Genomic DNA, 16,791 nt, shown 5'->3' with positions numbered 1-16,791 from the left:
GCAATAATATAGCATAGTTTGCACAATAAGGTTTCTCCTGAAAAGAAACCAGATATTTGACGATGGGGAGTGGGGGCGGGGAACCTAATGAACAGCTATGAAGAATCTGGTAGAAATGGGCAAGAATGGGTCTATAAAGACAACTGCAGTCTTCCATTTCTCCAAGGTGAATTTGGCCTTCAGAAAGTAAGGGGCGAACAGGAGAGTGGAGGTAATGAGAAAGGAGGCCTAAAGTCTCCAGGCCAGAGAATTCTCAGAGGATCTTTCCCTCTGCGTGCTGTGAGACCTGCCATGTGGGAGAATCCAGGGAAGGACGGGGTGTTGGCCTCCCAGAATGGCTGTCCTCAGGGCTTCAGTCCACCTGTCTCTGGAGCTCTAATTCTTTGTGTTCCCAAATGCCAATATCTTTTTTTTTCTTGATTTATAAAAGTGATACTACTGAAAACTTCAAATGATGGACTACCAGATAAAGTGGAAAGTGAAAGGGATCCCACCCTCCAAGGATGACCAGTATTGACAGTTCAATGTCTCTCTTGCCAGACTTTTTTCTATGCATATACTTTTTTCTATGATAGCTAGGATCTATTCTAGAATAGATATCTGAACGATATCTATCTATCTACCTATCTAATGTATCATCTATATTGTTTACACAAATGAATCTGTCTCTCTATAAAGTCCAGCTACTGTTCCACTGTCCCACACAACTAACTCTACTTTCCGTTCTCATGCACAGCTTGCCATCTTGTTTCTTATTGCACTGAGAAAACAGAGGCCCTCAGAAGAGAAATTCCGTGATTTCCCACCACCATGACAGCCCACTTCCCTAGTCAGGGTACTCTGCTCCTCCTTCCCTATGGGTGAGCTGTGTGTGCTCCTAGCTGAGGCCAGTCCTACCTCCTGTGGCCTGGACCTCACCCACCACCTGCTCAAGGAAACAGGCCAGCGATGCTTCCCTCTCTCCTGCATCACCAGAGCTCCCCCACCCCCAATTCCCAGTCCTCACCTCAGCTGCCCCCCCAGCAGCATTTGACACCATTGCCCCCCTCTCCTCCAGCACCCCCAACCCAGTGACCATAGTTCCCCCCTTCTCCCTGTGTCTTCTGAACACTGGAATGCTGAGGGCTCAGGGTATTCCATCCATGCTCACTCCTACTGGCTCTACCTTCAAAACAGATCCTGGTCCGACCCTCATCTCTCACCCGGATTACTGCATAGCTTACGAACTAGTCTCCCTGCTCTCACCCTTCCTCTCGACACTCTTCTAAACACAGTACAGTGATCCTTCTTAAATGCACATCTAATCACATGGTTTTCCAATTGATTTCCTTCTCCATCTGAGTAGAAGCCAAAGTACTGTTGAGGACCCACAAGGCCCTACCCAACCTGACCCCCACCCTTTTGTCTTGGGCCTCATTTCCTGCAGCTCTCTGTCTTGCCCACTCCACTGCTGAACTCATGAGGCACACCCTACCTCAGGACCTTAGCACTGGCTGTTGCCTCGGCTTGCAATGGTCTTTCCCGGCCTTCTCCCATCTCTCAGCCTCATCTCTTTCAGAACTTTACTTTGCCCCTGTAGTGAGGCCTCCCCTGGCTACCTTATTTAAAATTTCCCATCTTCCCACCTTTCTTGACCTCCTTCCCTTGCTTCATTTTCTTCACAACGCTCATCCTTAAACTAACATATAAGGTCGAACCATATAAAATTGTCTACATTCAACCACTTTTGACCCTTCTAAAAGGCAATTTTTTATCATCCAAATTAATATATACTATTTCATTAACTTTTGTTTTTGTGCCTTCTCCCGTTAAAATGCCAGGTTTTGAGGGAAGATAGTTTTGTCTGCTCTCTTCTCTGCTACATCTAGCACTGCAGTAGGCACATAGTAGGCACTCAGTAAATATTTGAATAGTTCTTTTTAAATAACCTGCTTTCCTTCTTAACGCTTCATGGTCATCTCTCTATGACCATTCGAATGGGTCTCCCTCATCCCTTCTGATGCCTGTCTGTCCCTTGCGGGTGCAGCCTTTGAGACCCTGAGAGGACCTCTAAATCACCAAATATACCCTCCACCATGTCCAGTGAGGATGGCACTGTAGGCGTTGGGCACAGCTTTAATGTTAGGCAGACCTGGACTGAAACGGCTTGCCCAATCATCGTGGCCATGTTACTTAACTTCTTTGGTCCTCAGAGAAAATACCCCTCCTTCACCCCGGGAGGATTTGGGGAATGCTGAAGTGCTTGTGGTAGTACGTGCTGAATCAACTGCTCATATTTCAGCAAACGTTTAAAAATTATATATTTCCAGAAACACTTGCTTAAAGGTTTATCTGCATGAATCAGCTTTCTTTCAGAGGTTTCCAGGAATATCATCCAGGGTACCTACAACTGGTCACACAATTGATAACTCTTGTCTTTCCCTCTGAGTTTGTCCTAGTTTTGTCCTACATTCTTCCACTCTAAGTCAAGCTTTGCTTGCATTGTTCTCCCCACTTGACATCCACCACCGTTGCTTGGCTTTTGTGTATGAGCCATAGTGATCCCTCTCATTGTCACCATATAGGCAAATATCACTCAGATGCTTTCCAAAAAATAAGTAGGAGGTTCCCATTTTACACTTGGAGATAGATACTCCACACTCTGAGACCTCACATGGGACTGCTAAGAGTTAGCTATAGCCACATAACAAATTACTCCCCAAATATAGTAGCTTAAAATAATAAGATTTATTTATGTGAGTTTGTGGGTCAGTTGGGTAGTTTTTCTGGTTTGGGCCAGTTATGGAGATCTTAGCTGGACTCACTCACAGATCTGACATCAGCTGACAGGTTGGCTGGTCCAGGAAGTCCTCACTCACATGTCTGGAGGTTGGCTGGCTGTTGGCTAAGGCAATAGGGATAATGGGGCCACGTGCCTCTCATCCTCCCGTGAGCTAGCCCAGCTTGTTCTATGGTGGTCATACGCTACAGGAGAGCAATCAGAAGCCTAGGCTCACGGTGTCACATCTGCCATATACTTTTGGCCAAAGCAAGTCACCAGGTTAGTCCAGATTCAATAGGAAGGGAGGTAGACTCCACCTCTTGGTAGGAGAGCTGCAAAGTCATGTGAAGGCTTTGGATGCAAGGAGGAGTGAAGGGTTGTGGGTATTTTTAGAATCAATTACTACAGGGTCTTTCTCAGGTATGGGGAGCAAGGCTGCCCTATTCTAGATTATCAGCAGAGATGGGGTCCCGGTCCCCACTGACTGCTAGAGACTGCTAACATTCCTCAGGACAGATATCCTGCAGTGGCTGGCTTCTCAAATGGGGCCAGCTACCAACTCATACTCAGCTTCCGTCTGGGGGAAATGGGAGGAAGACTTTACCCTGCAGACTCCAGTCCCACCCCTTACCTTTTCCTACAGGTTCTCACAACTCACTCTCTCTGGACCAACTGGGTTTGTCTTTCGCCTCACAACTCCTTTTCTCCCTCTCTCCTGACCCCCTCCTTCTTCCCCTTCCTCTTTTCCATCGTTGGCTTATTCAACCTTGACCTTCCCATTTAACACCAAGGTGAAATATCACCTCTTCCTAGGAACGTTCCCTGACCACTCTCACCTATGCCCACCTCTCCTTTCTTTAAATAGCAATACACAATCAGTGCTGCACATTTTAATACCGAGGGTTTTAGAGCTACCCATGCATGAAGCTCTTAGCAGGTGACAGGAATTTTAATCTTCCTAACGCTTGAGTAGGTACTATTATTATCATCATTTTACAGATGGGCAGCTGGGCCAAGAGGATGACTTTCTAAAGGTCTTAGAACTGGTGGTAAGGGGTGGATTCTGTTTTCAAAGTCACGCCTGTCCTATTCCAAAACCCACTCTGTGGCAGAAGCTGTGGGTTCCCTGCTCATCCATGTGCCCTCGCCCTTACCACTTCAGTGCGTGTGGCTAGCCTGACTTCCAGCTGCCAGAGCCTGCATTTCTTTGCCTGACTGCTTTCTCAGTGAGGCTTGATTTCCCCACGTGGCAGGCTCAAGGGCTGAGGGAGTAACCTCCTGTGGGAGCAGAACTCAATAAATGACCGGTAAGAGTGGTGTTTAGATATCCCAGGATGGAGTAACTAAACGCCTGTCTACACTGGCTCCTACAGTGTAGGAGGTAGGGCTGAGCTCCAGCAGTGATGGCACAGCTCTATTGGCTTCTTCCCCTCCCTGTCACACTCCTCCCTCCCCTATGGGCATTTCCTGGGAGCACTCCTGTATACACTACTTTGCATCAGACCACGTCTCAGGTTCTGCTTCTGGGGGGCTCATACTAAGATATACCTCCTAACACTTTGGCTGTTGTGCCCTTCCTTTTCCCAATTGCCTCTTATTAAGTTGTAAGCTCCTCGAAGCTAGAGAAACTCGTCCTTATTTCTTTTGCTTTTTCCAGAGCACCTAAACATGCTTAGAACTTTAGACACTCCATAAATACTAATCGAAGACATTTATTGATTCATAGATCTTTCCAGACTACAGATATTGAGCCAAGAGTCAGTGTGTGGCCCCTTTTCCTTGCAGATGGCTCAGCTGCTGTTTAAGATGCTGGTCAAATCCATAACAATTTGTTAATATTCTCAGGCACCAACCCTTTCCAAAATCATTGAAACAACTGTCCTGCCGAGTAGAAGGTGGGCCTTTGATGGGACTAAGGACACGCATGCAAGCCTGCTCTTCCCGAGTGTCCTTGAGAATGCTTTTGAGGCTCTGTGGGCTAATATTTCAGTCAAAATCTGAAATAATCTTATTTTCATCAGTTGTCCTTTGTACCCACCCATTAAAGAATCTGCAGTCCCTACCAGTTGTACAGTGCCCAATACTTATATGTGGGAACAGAATTGGACTAGATTGGATAAGCGGATAGCTGGGCTCCCTTCCAACTTACAGCTGTGAGTTCTCTCCTGAGTGCCACATGTTGTCCAAACAGCAGGAGGCCAGGTTTGAGGAGAGCTTGAGAACAAGGATAGTGTTCCTGCTGTGTACCGCATACATAATATATATAATTTCAGTTGATTCACCCTGCAAGGCAAGGTAATTACCTTCCTGCCCTCACTTTACAGATGAGGAAACCGAGGCTCAGAGAAGTTAAGTAGCTCACCTAGGATACTCAGCATTAGCTGAGCTGGAATTCGCACCATGCCGGCTGGCTCCAGAGAAAATGTCTCTCCCCCACCCTGGCCTGCTACTCCATCAGGCCAGATTTTGTTGGACTTTGATGTGATACCTGGTGGCAGGGTAAGGACATTTTAGACTAGAAGAAATGTATCAGTTAGATATTGCTGCATAGAGAACTGTCCCAAACATTAGTGGCTTTGAACAGCAATCCTTTATTCTCACTCACATATCTGAGTAAGCTGAGGGTTGGCTGATCCTGGCTGGGCTCAGTAGGGCAGCTTTGTATCAATCGGCAGGTCTGGCTAGCCTTGGGTCCTTGCTGCAGGTCGGGGTAAGGTCAGTTCCACCTGGGCCCATTCTGGGGCCCAGGCTTCAGGGACAGCAGTTATCCAAGGGGGTAGTTCTTCTCTTGGTGTTGGCAGAGGCACACGAGAGCAAGGGGAAATGTGTTGTGAGGCTCAGGCTGGCACATTGTCATTTCAGGTTTATACCACTGGCCAAGTCTACATCAAGGGGCTGAGAGTTACTCTGCCTCTAGTGGGAGGGACTGCAAAATCCCATGACAAAGGTGGGGAATACAAGGAGAAATGAAAAATTAAAGTCAATAATTTTACCTACGAGGAAGACAAAATCTGATACAAAGGAATAAACAGCTGAAGTGAAACGTTCCTAGTGTCTATGGGTGAAGATTTTTGGAAACATGGTGTGTAGAAATAGAGTAAGGGACAAAGCTATTTCCCTCTCTCCTTTCTGTAGAGCCAGCCAGCTCCTGTCTTAGAAAATGAGTGACTTCTAAACATCATGACTATTTCAGTGGAGAATTAATGCACTGAATTAATCTGTGCAGGAGGGAGCAGGGGAAAAGCTCTGGATGGTCAGAACCTGAGCTCTTAGGAAATGGAGCTATTCAAATATTTGGACCAACCAGTGGGCTACCTGGAGTTCTTCTCTTTGGCCTCTTTTTGGGGAGAGCTAAAGAGGTAAAGCTAGAAAGAGTTACGCAGACCCCAATAGAAATATCCCAGTCATATTATGAATTTAGGAAATATAACAGTTGTGAGGCATTTAAGGAAAAAAATAATGAACTTAATTGGTAAACTTAATTGATTATTTCTGTCACCAAATATTTCCACTTTTTCTGACTTCAGAAGAATCCTAGCCCCTTTGGAGTTAGGTATGACCATGTGACTTGCTCTGGCCAATGAAATTTGAAAACATAAGTGGAGGGTATCACTCTGAGCAGAGGCTTTGACAGACAGTGTGTAATTCACCACAATTCCTTCCTACTGTGTGGTACTCATGGAAAAGCACATTAAGACGGAATTTCCATCAACTTAAGCCTCAGAGTGACTGCAATGGACAGTACTCACTGATGACATATACTGCATATGTCGCATGAGAGAGAAATCAACTTTTGTCAGCTAATTCTTGAACCTCAGAAACCATGTGAGATAAAATTATTGTTTAAGCTGCTACATTTGGGGTTCCTTTGCTATGTAGCAATAGATAAATAGTACACTGACTTAAAATTTAATTCCCATTTTTAAATAAAATTGTCCATTCTTTTATAAAATTTATGATGAGATGTTTGGCATGATATTCATGTAAGGGGAAGGATCATTGTTTCTGGGTGGTGAACTTTGGGATCATTTTTTCTTGTGTTTATCCTTTTTTATACTCTTGAACTACTTTTTGTAATAAGCATGTATCATTCAAGTTAAAATAAAAAATAACGACTTCAAGCCTGGGTCTCGGTGCAGAACGTGTCATTTACCCAGAAGGCAGAGCAAGAAGAGGCGTTTATAGGAAGCAGGAGCACCACTCCTTCAAGCAGTTAGAACTCTCCTGGGCCTCACACTCCGTGGCGCCACAGCAACAAATGAGCCACTTCTGAAACTCAGCTTCGTTCTTGTGCATCAGGAGGAATTGTCCCAACAGGATGTAGGCCTGTGGGGAGGGGATGAGGCAGAGAGGAAAATGGGAAAGGTTATAATAAATTGGCTCAGATATGCATTTCCTCCCCCAACATGAGGACTCATATGAAAATCAAAGGAGGGGGCACAGGTCAGGTAGTTGAGGTAGACTGGCAATTCCAGAAACCCTGAAAGGGCAATGAGGATTTGGGGATAGCCCGTGGTGAGATAGATGTAAGGCCAAGTTGAATGTCCATCCCTCAGAGTGGGAAAGGGGGCTGTCCAGTCTAAGCTAAACCAGAGGCTGTCTTTCTCAACTTTAATGAGCACATGAGTTACCTGGCATCTTGTAAAAAGGCAGGTTCTGACGCAGTAAGTCTGGGGTAAGGCCTGAGAGCCTGCATTTCTAACACACTCCTGGCTGATGCTCATCCAGGGACAACATTTTGAGTAACAAGAGCCTAGGATAACTCTGATGCTCCCTTTAGGCCTCGGATCTATTATTTCTCTCTTTAACACACACACACACACACGCTCCCCACTCTACCACTTTCTCAATTGTTCTAGCAAATATTTTTTAACCCTTGGCACTGTTGACATTTTGGATAATTATGTGTTGGAGGAGTGGTCATATTGTGCATAGTAGGAAGTTTAGCAGCATCCTTGGCTTCTACCCACTAGATACCAGTAGTACACCTCCCTGCCCCTAAATTGTGATCCTTATGAAAAATCTCCAGATATTGCCAAATGCCCCCTCGGGGACAAAATCTTCCTTGATTTAGACCCACTACACATATAGCTGGCAAATGAAGGGCATCTTAGCATTCATTGATTTGCTTTTGCAAACCAACTATGATCTCAGGCAACTCTCTTAACCTGAACTGAGAACCTCTAGAACCTAGGCCTCAGTTTCTGCATCTTCTGAAGGTACATAGCATGCCTTGACCTATCCTGCAAATTGAATTAAGTGCGTTCAATGTGAGAGCATTAGAATAGTGCAAACTCTTTTTTTTTTTTTGGTCCTGGAATACATAGCCTGGTGGGAAGAGCAGAAGTTATAAAACGCGAAACCTTGCCCGTCTTTAGTTTTTGAAGAGTCTCTGTGAATGAAAAACTCATGTAAAATAAAGATTCCATGACTCCTAGTCCACGGCATTTTTAGTTTTCTAACTACTCATCCCCACAACGTTTCATTTCTTTTTTTTTTTTTTTTACCATTTTAATCACAGGCTTATTGAGGAGGAGCAAGGACCACATGGAGAGAGAGACATCCAAGATCATATGAACACAAGTTGGGGAAGCCACGAAACAGTAAATCCTAGAGATTTAAGATCACATTAAATGCCCATCTCTTGGGGGTAGTTTGGGGGCTCTCCAGCCTGGAATAAATGACAACCACTGTCCACACCTTGAGTTCTGGGCCACCACCAGGAAAACCCACAAGTGTCTGTTTACTTTCAGTTTCATAAAACAAAGCAAACTTTATCTTGACCAAAGGAACATATTTTTTAAAAGAGAAATTAAATAAAAGCTGAATTCTAGTCATAAAATGTACTAAGCATTGGAATTTGGGGTTTTTTATTTTGAGTCATTATCCAGTTGTTGAAAAGAGAAAAGGCCAGGATTTCATGGTCATTTTAAACTGCTGTTTTAATCATCTTAAAAAAGCAGTATAGTTACTTAGAATGATCTCATTTTACTTTATAAGTATCCTCAAATTTTCAGTGATGGGTTTTACTGAGATGTCTTTTAATTGAATATTTTAAAAAATTAACATTTATTTCCAGTCAAGGTTGGGGAATAGGCAAATGCTGTGCTTGCATCATCTCACAGCCACATCAAAATTACAACTAAAGTACAGAACAACCATCACTGAGAATCCCCTGAAGTCTAGCTGAACAGAAGTTCTATACTTAAAAATATCAGAAGAAGCCATGTGGAGATGGATAGGAGTTGTGGAGACATTGAACAGGCTGGTCCCACAGCCATACGTGGCAGTTAAAAATCAGGAGGTGTATCTCAGTTGCAGAGATACCCCTGAGGAGCGAGGGACCCCAGCACCACACCAGGCTCCCCAGCTCAGGGTTTCAGTGTCAGAAAGAAAAGTCGCCACAACTTCTGGCTGTGAAAACCAGTGGAGATTATAGGTGAGAGAGAGCAGCTTCACTTCTAGGTGCTCCTCTTAAAGGGCCCACACATAAACTTGCTGATGAACTCACTTACTCTGAGCTCCAGTGCTGGGACAGCAATTCAAAAGGCACCCAGGACATATGGAGAAGTACTGAATTGTCTAGCTTCAGGGCAAGCCTGAAGGGGCAGCTTCCTCACAGAGAGAAGTGCTGACAGAGGCCATTGTTCCTTTGTTGAGCCATCCCCCCTCCCACCATGCAGACGCAGGCAGCCAGCATGTCTGAGTCTCCATCAACCTGGCTAACACTGTTCACCCTGCCCTGGTGATTCCCTAAGACTCTGCCCCCCAGCCTCCTAACTTGTGGGCCACTTAAGCCACTTCCAGTGGTTTTTCCATACAAATGACCTGTACTGGCTCATGCTGTGGACTTTTCTAAAATCTCTCAAAATTTCACAAACCCCAAACAAGTAGCATCTGGCTATGGTGTGCTGCATACTTCTTGCTAAGCAGCTCCAAGCCTGGCACTAGCAGCAGCTGGTCTTGGTTCACAACTTAGCCTCTCCCAGGCACCTCCAAGTCCAGCATGGGTAGTGGCCATCTGTGGATTGCTTTGTGGCTCATTCCAGGTGGCCCCAGGCAGGGCACAGGCTGCAGCTGAACTTGGCCTGTAGTGGGGTCCCTTCCAGGAGGCCCTAGGGTGAGTACACCCAGTGTCCAACTTTGGACCAAGCTGGAGCACCACCTGGCTGCCTCTATGGACAATATACCCCAAGGGCACACTAGGCAGGTACCAGAGCCTTGCTAAAGTGAATCCTGCTCTGTAGGGTCAGCCTCTGCACCACAGCTCCTCCACTATAGTCATGGCCAGTTCTCACAACCAATCAGCTCAAGGGTCAATACCTCCCATTAATGTGAAAACAGCAACCAAGGCTCAACTACAATAGGAAGGCACACACAACCCACCCAAGGGATACACCTGCAGCACCCAGCTCAGGTGACCAGGAAGACTATGCCACTCGGTCCCACAGAACACCTACTACGTAAGGCCACTCTACTAAGACTGGGAGATATAGCAGCTCTACCTAATACATACAAACAAACACAGGGAGACAGCCAAAATGTGGAGACAAAGAAACATGTCCCAAATAAAAGAACAGAACAAAACTCCAGAAAAAGAACTAAACAAAATGGAGACAAGCGATGCACTAGATATACAGAGTTTAAAACATCAGTTATAAAGATGCTCAATAATATCAATGAGAGCTTCAACAGAGATAGAAAATATCAAAATGGAAATAGAAAACATAAAAAAGAACCAGTCAGAAATGAAGAATACAATAACTTAATAAAGAATTCATTAGAGGGAATCAACAGTAGATTAGATGAAGCAGAGGATCAAGTCATTAATTTGGAAGATAAGGTAGCAGAAAACACCCAATCAGAACAGCAGAAAGAAAAAATAATCAAAAAAATAATGAGGATAGTTTAAGGGGCCTCTGGGACAACATCAAGCATACCAACATTTACATCAGAGGGGTACCAGGAGGAGAAGAGAGAGCAAGGAATTGAAAACCTATTTGAAATAATAATGATGGAAAACTTCCCTAACCTGGTGAAGGAAATAGACATGCAAGCCCAGGAAGTGCAGAGAGTCCCAAACAAGACGAAATCAAAGAGGCCAACACCAAGACACATCATAATTAAAATGCCAAAGGCTAAAGACAAAGAGATTCTTAAAATCAGCAAGAGAAAAGCAATTAGTTACCTACAAGGGAGTTCCTATAAGACTGTCAGCTGATTTCTCAATAGAAACTTTGCAAGCCAGGGTGATTGGCAGGAAATATTCAAAGTGATGAAAAGCAGGACCTACGACTAAGATTACTCTACCCAGCAAAACTATCATTTAGAACTGAAGGACAGATAAAGAGCATCCCACACAAGAAAAAGCTAATGGAATTCATCACCACCAAACCAGTATTACAAGGAATCTTAAAGGGACTTCTTTAAGAAGAAGAAAAAAAATTTAAAAATATGAATACTAAAATGGCATAACTACATATCTATCGACAATCACTTTAAATGTAAATGGATTAAATGCTCCAATCAGAAGACATAGGGTGGCTGACTACATAAGAAAACAAGACCATTACATATGCTGCCTACAAGAAATTCACTTCAAATAAAAAACCCACAGACTGAAAGCAAAGGGATAGAAAAAGGTATTTCCTGAAAATGGAAACAAAAAACAAACAAACAAAAACCTGGGATAGCAATACTTAAACCATTTAAAATAGACTTTAAAACAAAGTCTATAACAAGAGACAAAGAAGGATCCAGTAATCCCACTTCTGGGTATCTATCTGAAGAAACCCAAAATGCTACTTTGAGGGGACGTGCGGATCCATATGTTTGTTGCAGCATTGTTTACAATAGCCAAGAAACAGAGGCAACTTGGGTGTCCATCAATGGATGAATGGATAAAAAAAAGAGGTGGTACACACATACTCAAACAACAGAATATCACTCAGCCATAAAAAAGAATGAAATCTTGCCACCTACAACAACATGGATGAACCTAGAGGGTATTATGCTGAGTGGAGTAAGTCAGACTGCGAAAGACAAATGCCATATGATTTCACACATATGTGAAATCACATAAAGAACAAAATAAGCAAACAAACAAAACAGAAACAAAATCAGAGATATAAAGAACATTTTGGTGGTTGCCAGATGGGAGTTTTGGGGTTATGGGTGTAAAAGGGGAAAGGATTACGAAGCACAAATTGGTAGTTACAAAATAGTCATGGAGATGTAAAGTACAGCATAAGGAATATAGTCAATAATATGGTAATAACTATATATGATGTCAGATGGGTACTAGATTTATCGGGATGATCACCTTGTAAGTTATATAAATGTCTAATCACTAAGTTATACACCTGAAACTAATATAATATTGTATACCAACTGTAATTGGAAAGTAAAAAAAATTGTTTAAAAAAATAGAGAAAAAAAGATAGTGGCTATCTTAAGAAAACAACAATTAACATTTATTGAATTAACATTTATTGAACTGCTGTCGTAGGTGTGGAAGGTGCAGAGGTGAATGTAACGGGATTAAGAAACACAGCCTTTTGTCCAAGGAGAGAGAACATTGATGATGAGGAGGAGGAGGATCAGGAGGAGGACACTAATAACTGGCACTTTTGGGGACCTTTGATGGGATCCAGACTCCTGGAGCATTTTAGTTGATCTGATCCTCACATGTACCCCGTTCCATTCTGCAGACAGTCACTAAGAATTGGAAGGTAAAGACTCCTGTTTTCCTCAGCCCCGTTCTTGCATATCTCATCCGTCCACAGTCTGGCCTGGCATCTATGGAGTCCTCTGCCATTTTACAGGCCTTGCTGCTGGTATCCGATGGTCTGGTGATCACAGCCTCCATGTCACCACCAGGCTTTGCAGTCGGGAAGCCAGGGAATGCATGGCACTCAGGGCCAGAGACAAATTTTCCAGGAATGCTACAGGAAGCAGGGCCTCCTCATCTTGCAGCCTCCAGAGCCAAGTTGCAACCTGATGCTCCTTTCTCCACTTTCTCCCTGGTCTCACTCTGCTATCTTCCAGTGGCAGGGAGGGAAAATTAATCTGCTTCACCTTCTCCTATCATGGCCATGCTGGAAGCCTGCTCAGTTTCTCTGCTGGCTCCAGAGAGCCAGCCCCTAATCCTGGAGAATAGAAGCTACTCTCGCCCTCCTTGGTCCAAAGCTCAGAAATATCAGATTCTCTAGGATATTAAACTTACTTCTACCTGTTGGAATAACTCCAGGATTATCCCCAGACTAACGCATCTTCCCCAGGGGGCACTGCTTGATAACTCTGAATTTACTGAGTGCCTGGAAAATCACTTATCCCTGGGCAGGGTTTTCATAAGGAGAGGAGGAGTACAAAGAACATAGAACCATTGTCTGCCTCAGAGAAGGTGTGGAAGTACACCAAAGGCAAGCTGTGCCTCTATCATAATGAGTGTGGTTCTCAGGCCACGTGTGGAAAAAATAGTCAACAGTATGGATGTCACAGCAAGGGTCGCACTGAATACTCAGTCTTCAGAAACAGGAGCTTGTTAAGCTGGGATGGGTGGGCAGAAGGAAGGCTTAGTTCCCAGAGGAGGTAGGCTGTGAGGTGGACCTTGAAGGGAAAGAGTCCATTTCGAGAGGGGCCTCAGGACGGCACGAGGGAGGTCCCGTATGTGTTTATGGCTCAGGGACAGTCTGGCTCGAGTATGGGTTTGGGTGTGGGGGGTGAGGACAGAAGAATATAAGACGGAGCTAGAGCGAGGCTGTGGAAAGCCTTGAGCATCTTGTGAATGATGTATTTTTCCTTCTTGGTAATTCCTTTCTCCATTGCAGCCCCTCCATCATTAAATCTAGACCAACACTGTCCAGTAGAAATCTAATGTGAGCCAGATGCGTATGTGATTTTTATTTTTTTTGGTAGCCACAGCAAAAGGGAGAAACAGGTGAAATTAGTTCTAATGATAGTTTTATAGTCTAATGATAGTTTTATATTTCCAAAATATTATCATTTCAATATGCAATCAATTAAAAAATTATTGGTGAGATACTCTGAATTTTTTTGTACTAAGTCTTTAAAATTGCAGTGTGTATTTTATAATTTTAGCACATCTCAATTCAGACAGATACTCACTAGTCCAAGTAGCCAGTGGCTACCATGTTGGATGGTAGAGAGCTGGATCCTCAGGCCAAAGCTGACTGCCCCAGGGAAGGGTAGGCATGAAATCACTGAGAGAGAATGCAGTCCAATGTTGACTTTTGGGCTCCTGAAGAGATTTGGGTGAATTCATAGCAGGGAGTCTGGGGTTCCAGTGTCCGGGTGTTTTGGGAGAGTGCTGGTAGCCAAGCGATGAGCCCAGACAAGTAGGGCTGAGGGCAGCTACCTGGTCTGTGTCCCAGCGGGTCTTCAGAAAGGGTGCAGAAAGAGCCAGCACCCATGAGACAAGGCCAAGAAAGCTGTCATGAGTACAGCCCTGACTGTGTAGCAAGCTCTCAAATGTCTGAAAATTTCTGTCATTCATTCTTTTGTCTTAATCATGCCTATCACCCCACCTGCTAGCCTCATTAAAAACACAGTTAAGCTGGAAAAAGCAAAACTATAGAGACAGAAAACAAATCAGGGGTTGCCAGGGACTGAGAGGGGAGAATATGAAGGTCATGGGGAGACATTATGGGGTGACAGGACTGTTTTATGTCTTGATTGTGGTAATGGCTACATAGTGCCTGCATCTGTCAAAACTTGCAGAACTGTGTACTAAAAAAGGTAAAATTTACTGTACGTAAATAAAATATTTTTTAAATGAGTATGGCTAAATAATAACAAAACCTCACAATTATGGATACATTAAAACAGTGGCAGTAGAAGCCAGAATACTGGGTATCTCTGGGAATGAAGGAAGGCTTTGATCTGGAAGAGGAATGAAAGAACAATCTGGAATCTGGAGGTGTCTGATCACTGGATCCAGGTAGTGGGTCCATGGATGTATAAATATCTGTCAAAATTCATTGAACTGTACCTTTCATATCAATGTAAGTATGTTACACCACAATAGAAAAGCAAAAGGGATACTCACTTCTTTTAAAAAAGAATTTTGAATTTAAAATGTTTCCCCTAGTCAGAATTGCTTTATTATGTGTTCGGGAGTGGTTCAGTCTCCTTCATCCGAGAGAAAAGAAACAAATGTACCTTAATCATGGAGCTCCAACTTCCTGACAATACCACCTATTGGATATTAAATTGGTTGGTAGCTTGGGGAGATATTCAGAATATTTAACATCTGGTGCAAAGCAGTGTGTCAACCAGAAAACCACAGGCCCAGGAGTTTAGATGCCCCCCTGGAAACGGCCGTGCACTGTGCTGGTGCAAACCAAACTGATTATCAGCCGTGCACACACCAGTTCCTAGCCTCCTTGGGTGTTTCTGCAACATCTTCCTGCCTGGTGGTGTAGACTGCTGTTGAAAACTGAAAGGAGTGAGCAGCAATAGTTCTGTTGCTGGTGCTTCTCTCGATGGAGTGTGCAAAGCTCTGTGTGAATTCCCACACACCTCTGCATGTGCTCACTTTCTTTGGGTGCTCTTTGGGACCATCTCCCATTCTCTCCTAAAGTTCTAAGCAGCCTTATAATAGCACATAAAAAACAATTACATAGAAAAAAATGTTTAGATTCCATTAGATACCTTTGAGGCCATTCTTGGGCTGCCAGCGACATCTTAGAACATCTCACATCCTCTTACTCTAGTGTAGACCCCAGGCTGCTGTTATTCCACTTGCCATCTCCAGGCTGGTGCCCTGATGGGGCAAGTGAGACCCTGAAGGTCTCTTCATGGGCGTGGGCAGTGCACCCAAATCATCCATCTTGACAGCTCAGCCCCAGACTTGGGAAGCTGGCTCACTTCTGTTAACCCCTGGGTGTTTGAACACCAAGTGAATCATGCCTGGCCCAGCTGCTCTGAGCTGAAGCAATTCAATTTGCCCATTGTCACTGGCCCTTGAGGCTGCCCAAGCATGTAGAGTCAGTAGCACAGAAGGATGTGGCTCCCTGCTAAGTATGGCAGCTTTGCTCTCTGATGGCCACTTGCAGGGACATGTGGCAGTGGCTGCCATCTGGCAGGACTAGGAGAAGAGAGGTTGGGAAGACAAGTTGGAGAAATAAAAACAAAGAAATTACCTTGTTGAAACCTTTGGTGACCAAATTGATTGCGAGTTCATGGCTGACCCCGTCTACCCAGACAACATCCTTTTCTCCGATGGGTTCAGAGAGGAAGGCCCTTAGCCTGGATGACATGTGATCCATGTTCTGCAATAGCAGCGGGGAGGAAAACAGTTAGGAGGCGGCTGGCTGCTCAGTGCGGATGGACATGGGGGACTCTTTCGGCCTGCTGACGGACTATGAGCGACAGATGGCAGGTTTCCTTTCACCTTCCAACATTTATTGGGGCCTTTTAGATGCCAGCTGTAAGGCCAGCACTGAAGGCCTTTACAGATGTATTCCCACCTGGATGGACTAAGAGACGTGTAATCATGGCCGCAGATGAGTTCAATAAAACCACACAAAAAGGATGTGCTTAATGCTAAGAAATGCAATTGTTCTTTCCAACTCTTCCCACCCTAAATGCTTAAGGAAGTATTACTTCTTTTAGATAATTACCCCACCTTCTTTCTTAATCACCCAACACTTTTTTCATACTTTTATTTTAGTACTTACTATACTCTATAATAGTTGGCTGTTTGGTTGCAAGTAACAGAAAACTCATAAACTGGATCAAATATTAAAGAAGACACAATATAACTCAAAAGCCCAAGGGTAAGTAAGGTATGTGCAATCAAGTCACAGCTCCATTTCTCTGATTCTTTCCACTTTTCTTCCTTGGATTGGCTTTAGTCTTGGTTGGTTCCTTTCATGGTAGTGAAATGGCTATTTCAGCACTCATATTCCCCAACAATTGCATCCCCCCCCAAAAAAAAAAATGAAACAGAGAATGTGCCTCTGAAGAATTCTAAGCAGAGCCTCACGCAGTCTCAGTGGTCTGCACGG

General features: G+C 44.1%; 1 protein-coding gene across 1 annotated transcript; it reads right to left on the bottom strand.

The window, feature by feature from the left end:
• Positions 1–6,940: 6,940 nt before the first annotated feature.
• BANF2 (BANF family member 2) lies at positions 6,941–16,050 on the bottom strand. Its single transcript, XM_033095430.1, has 2 exons — positions 15,925–16,050; positions 6,941–7,087 (listed from the first exon to the last, which is right to left on the bottom strand). The coding sequence occupies exons 1-2, from the start codon at positions 16,048–16,050 to the stop codon at positions 6,941–6,943; spliced, it is 273 nt and encodes a 90-aa protein (XP_032951321.1).
• Between the last annotated feature and the right edge of the window lie 741 nt (positions 16,051–16,791).

The sequence above is a fragment of the Rhinolophus ferrumequinum genome, chromosome 23 (assembly GCF_004115265.2).
Source record: "Rhinolophus ferrumequinum isolate MPI-CBG mRhiFer1 chromosome 23, mRhiFer1_v1.p, whole genome shotgun sequence".
NCBI classification, from domain to species: domain Eukaryota; kingdom Metazoa; phylum Chordata; class Mammalia; order Chiroptera; family Rhinolophidae; genus Rhinolophus; species Rhinolophus ferrumequinum.
This window is presented reverse-complemented; position numbering and strand designations above follow the sequence as displayed.

Coding starts and splice junctions, on each gene's coding strand:
- BANF2 (XM_033095430.1), bottom strand. CDS start 16,050: ATGGATCACATGTCATCCAGGCTAAGGGCCTTCCTCTCTGAACCCATC. Junction 7,088..15,924: donor TCACCAAAGGTTTCAACAAG/GTAATTTCTTTG, acceptor CCCTCCCCACAG/GCCTACATCCTGTTGGGACA.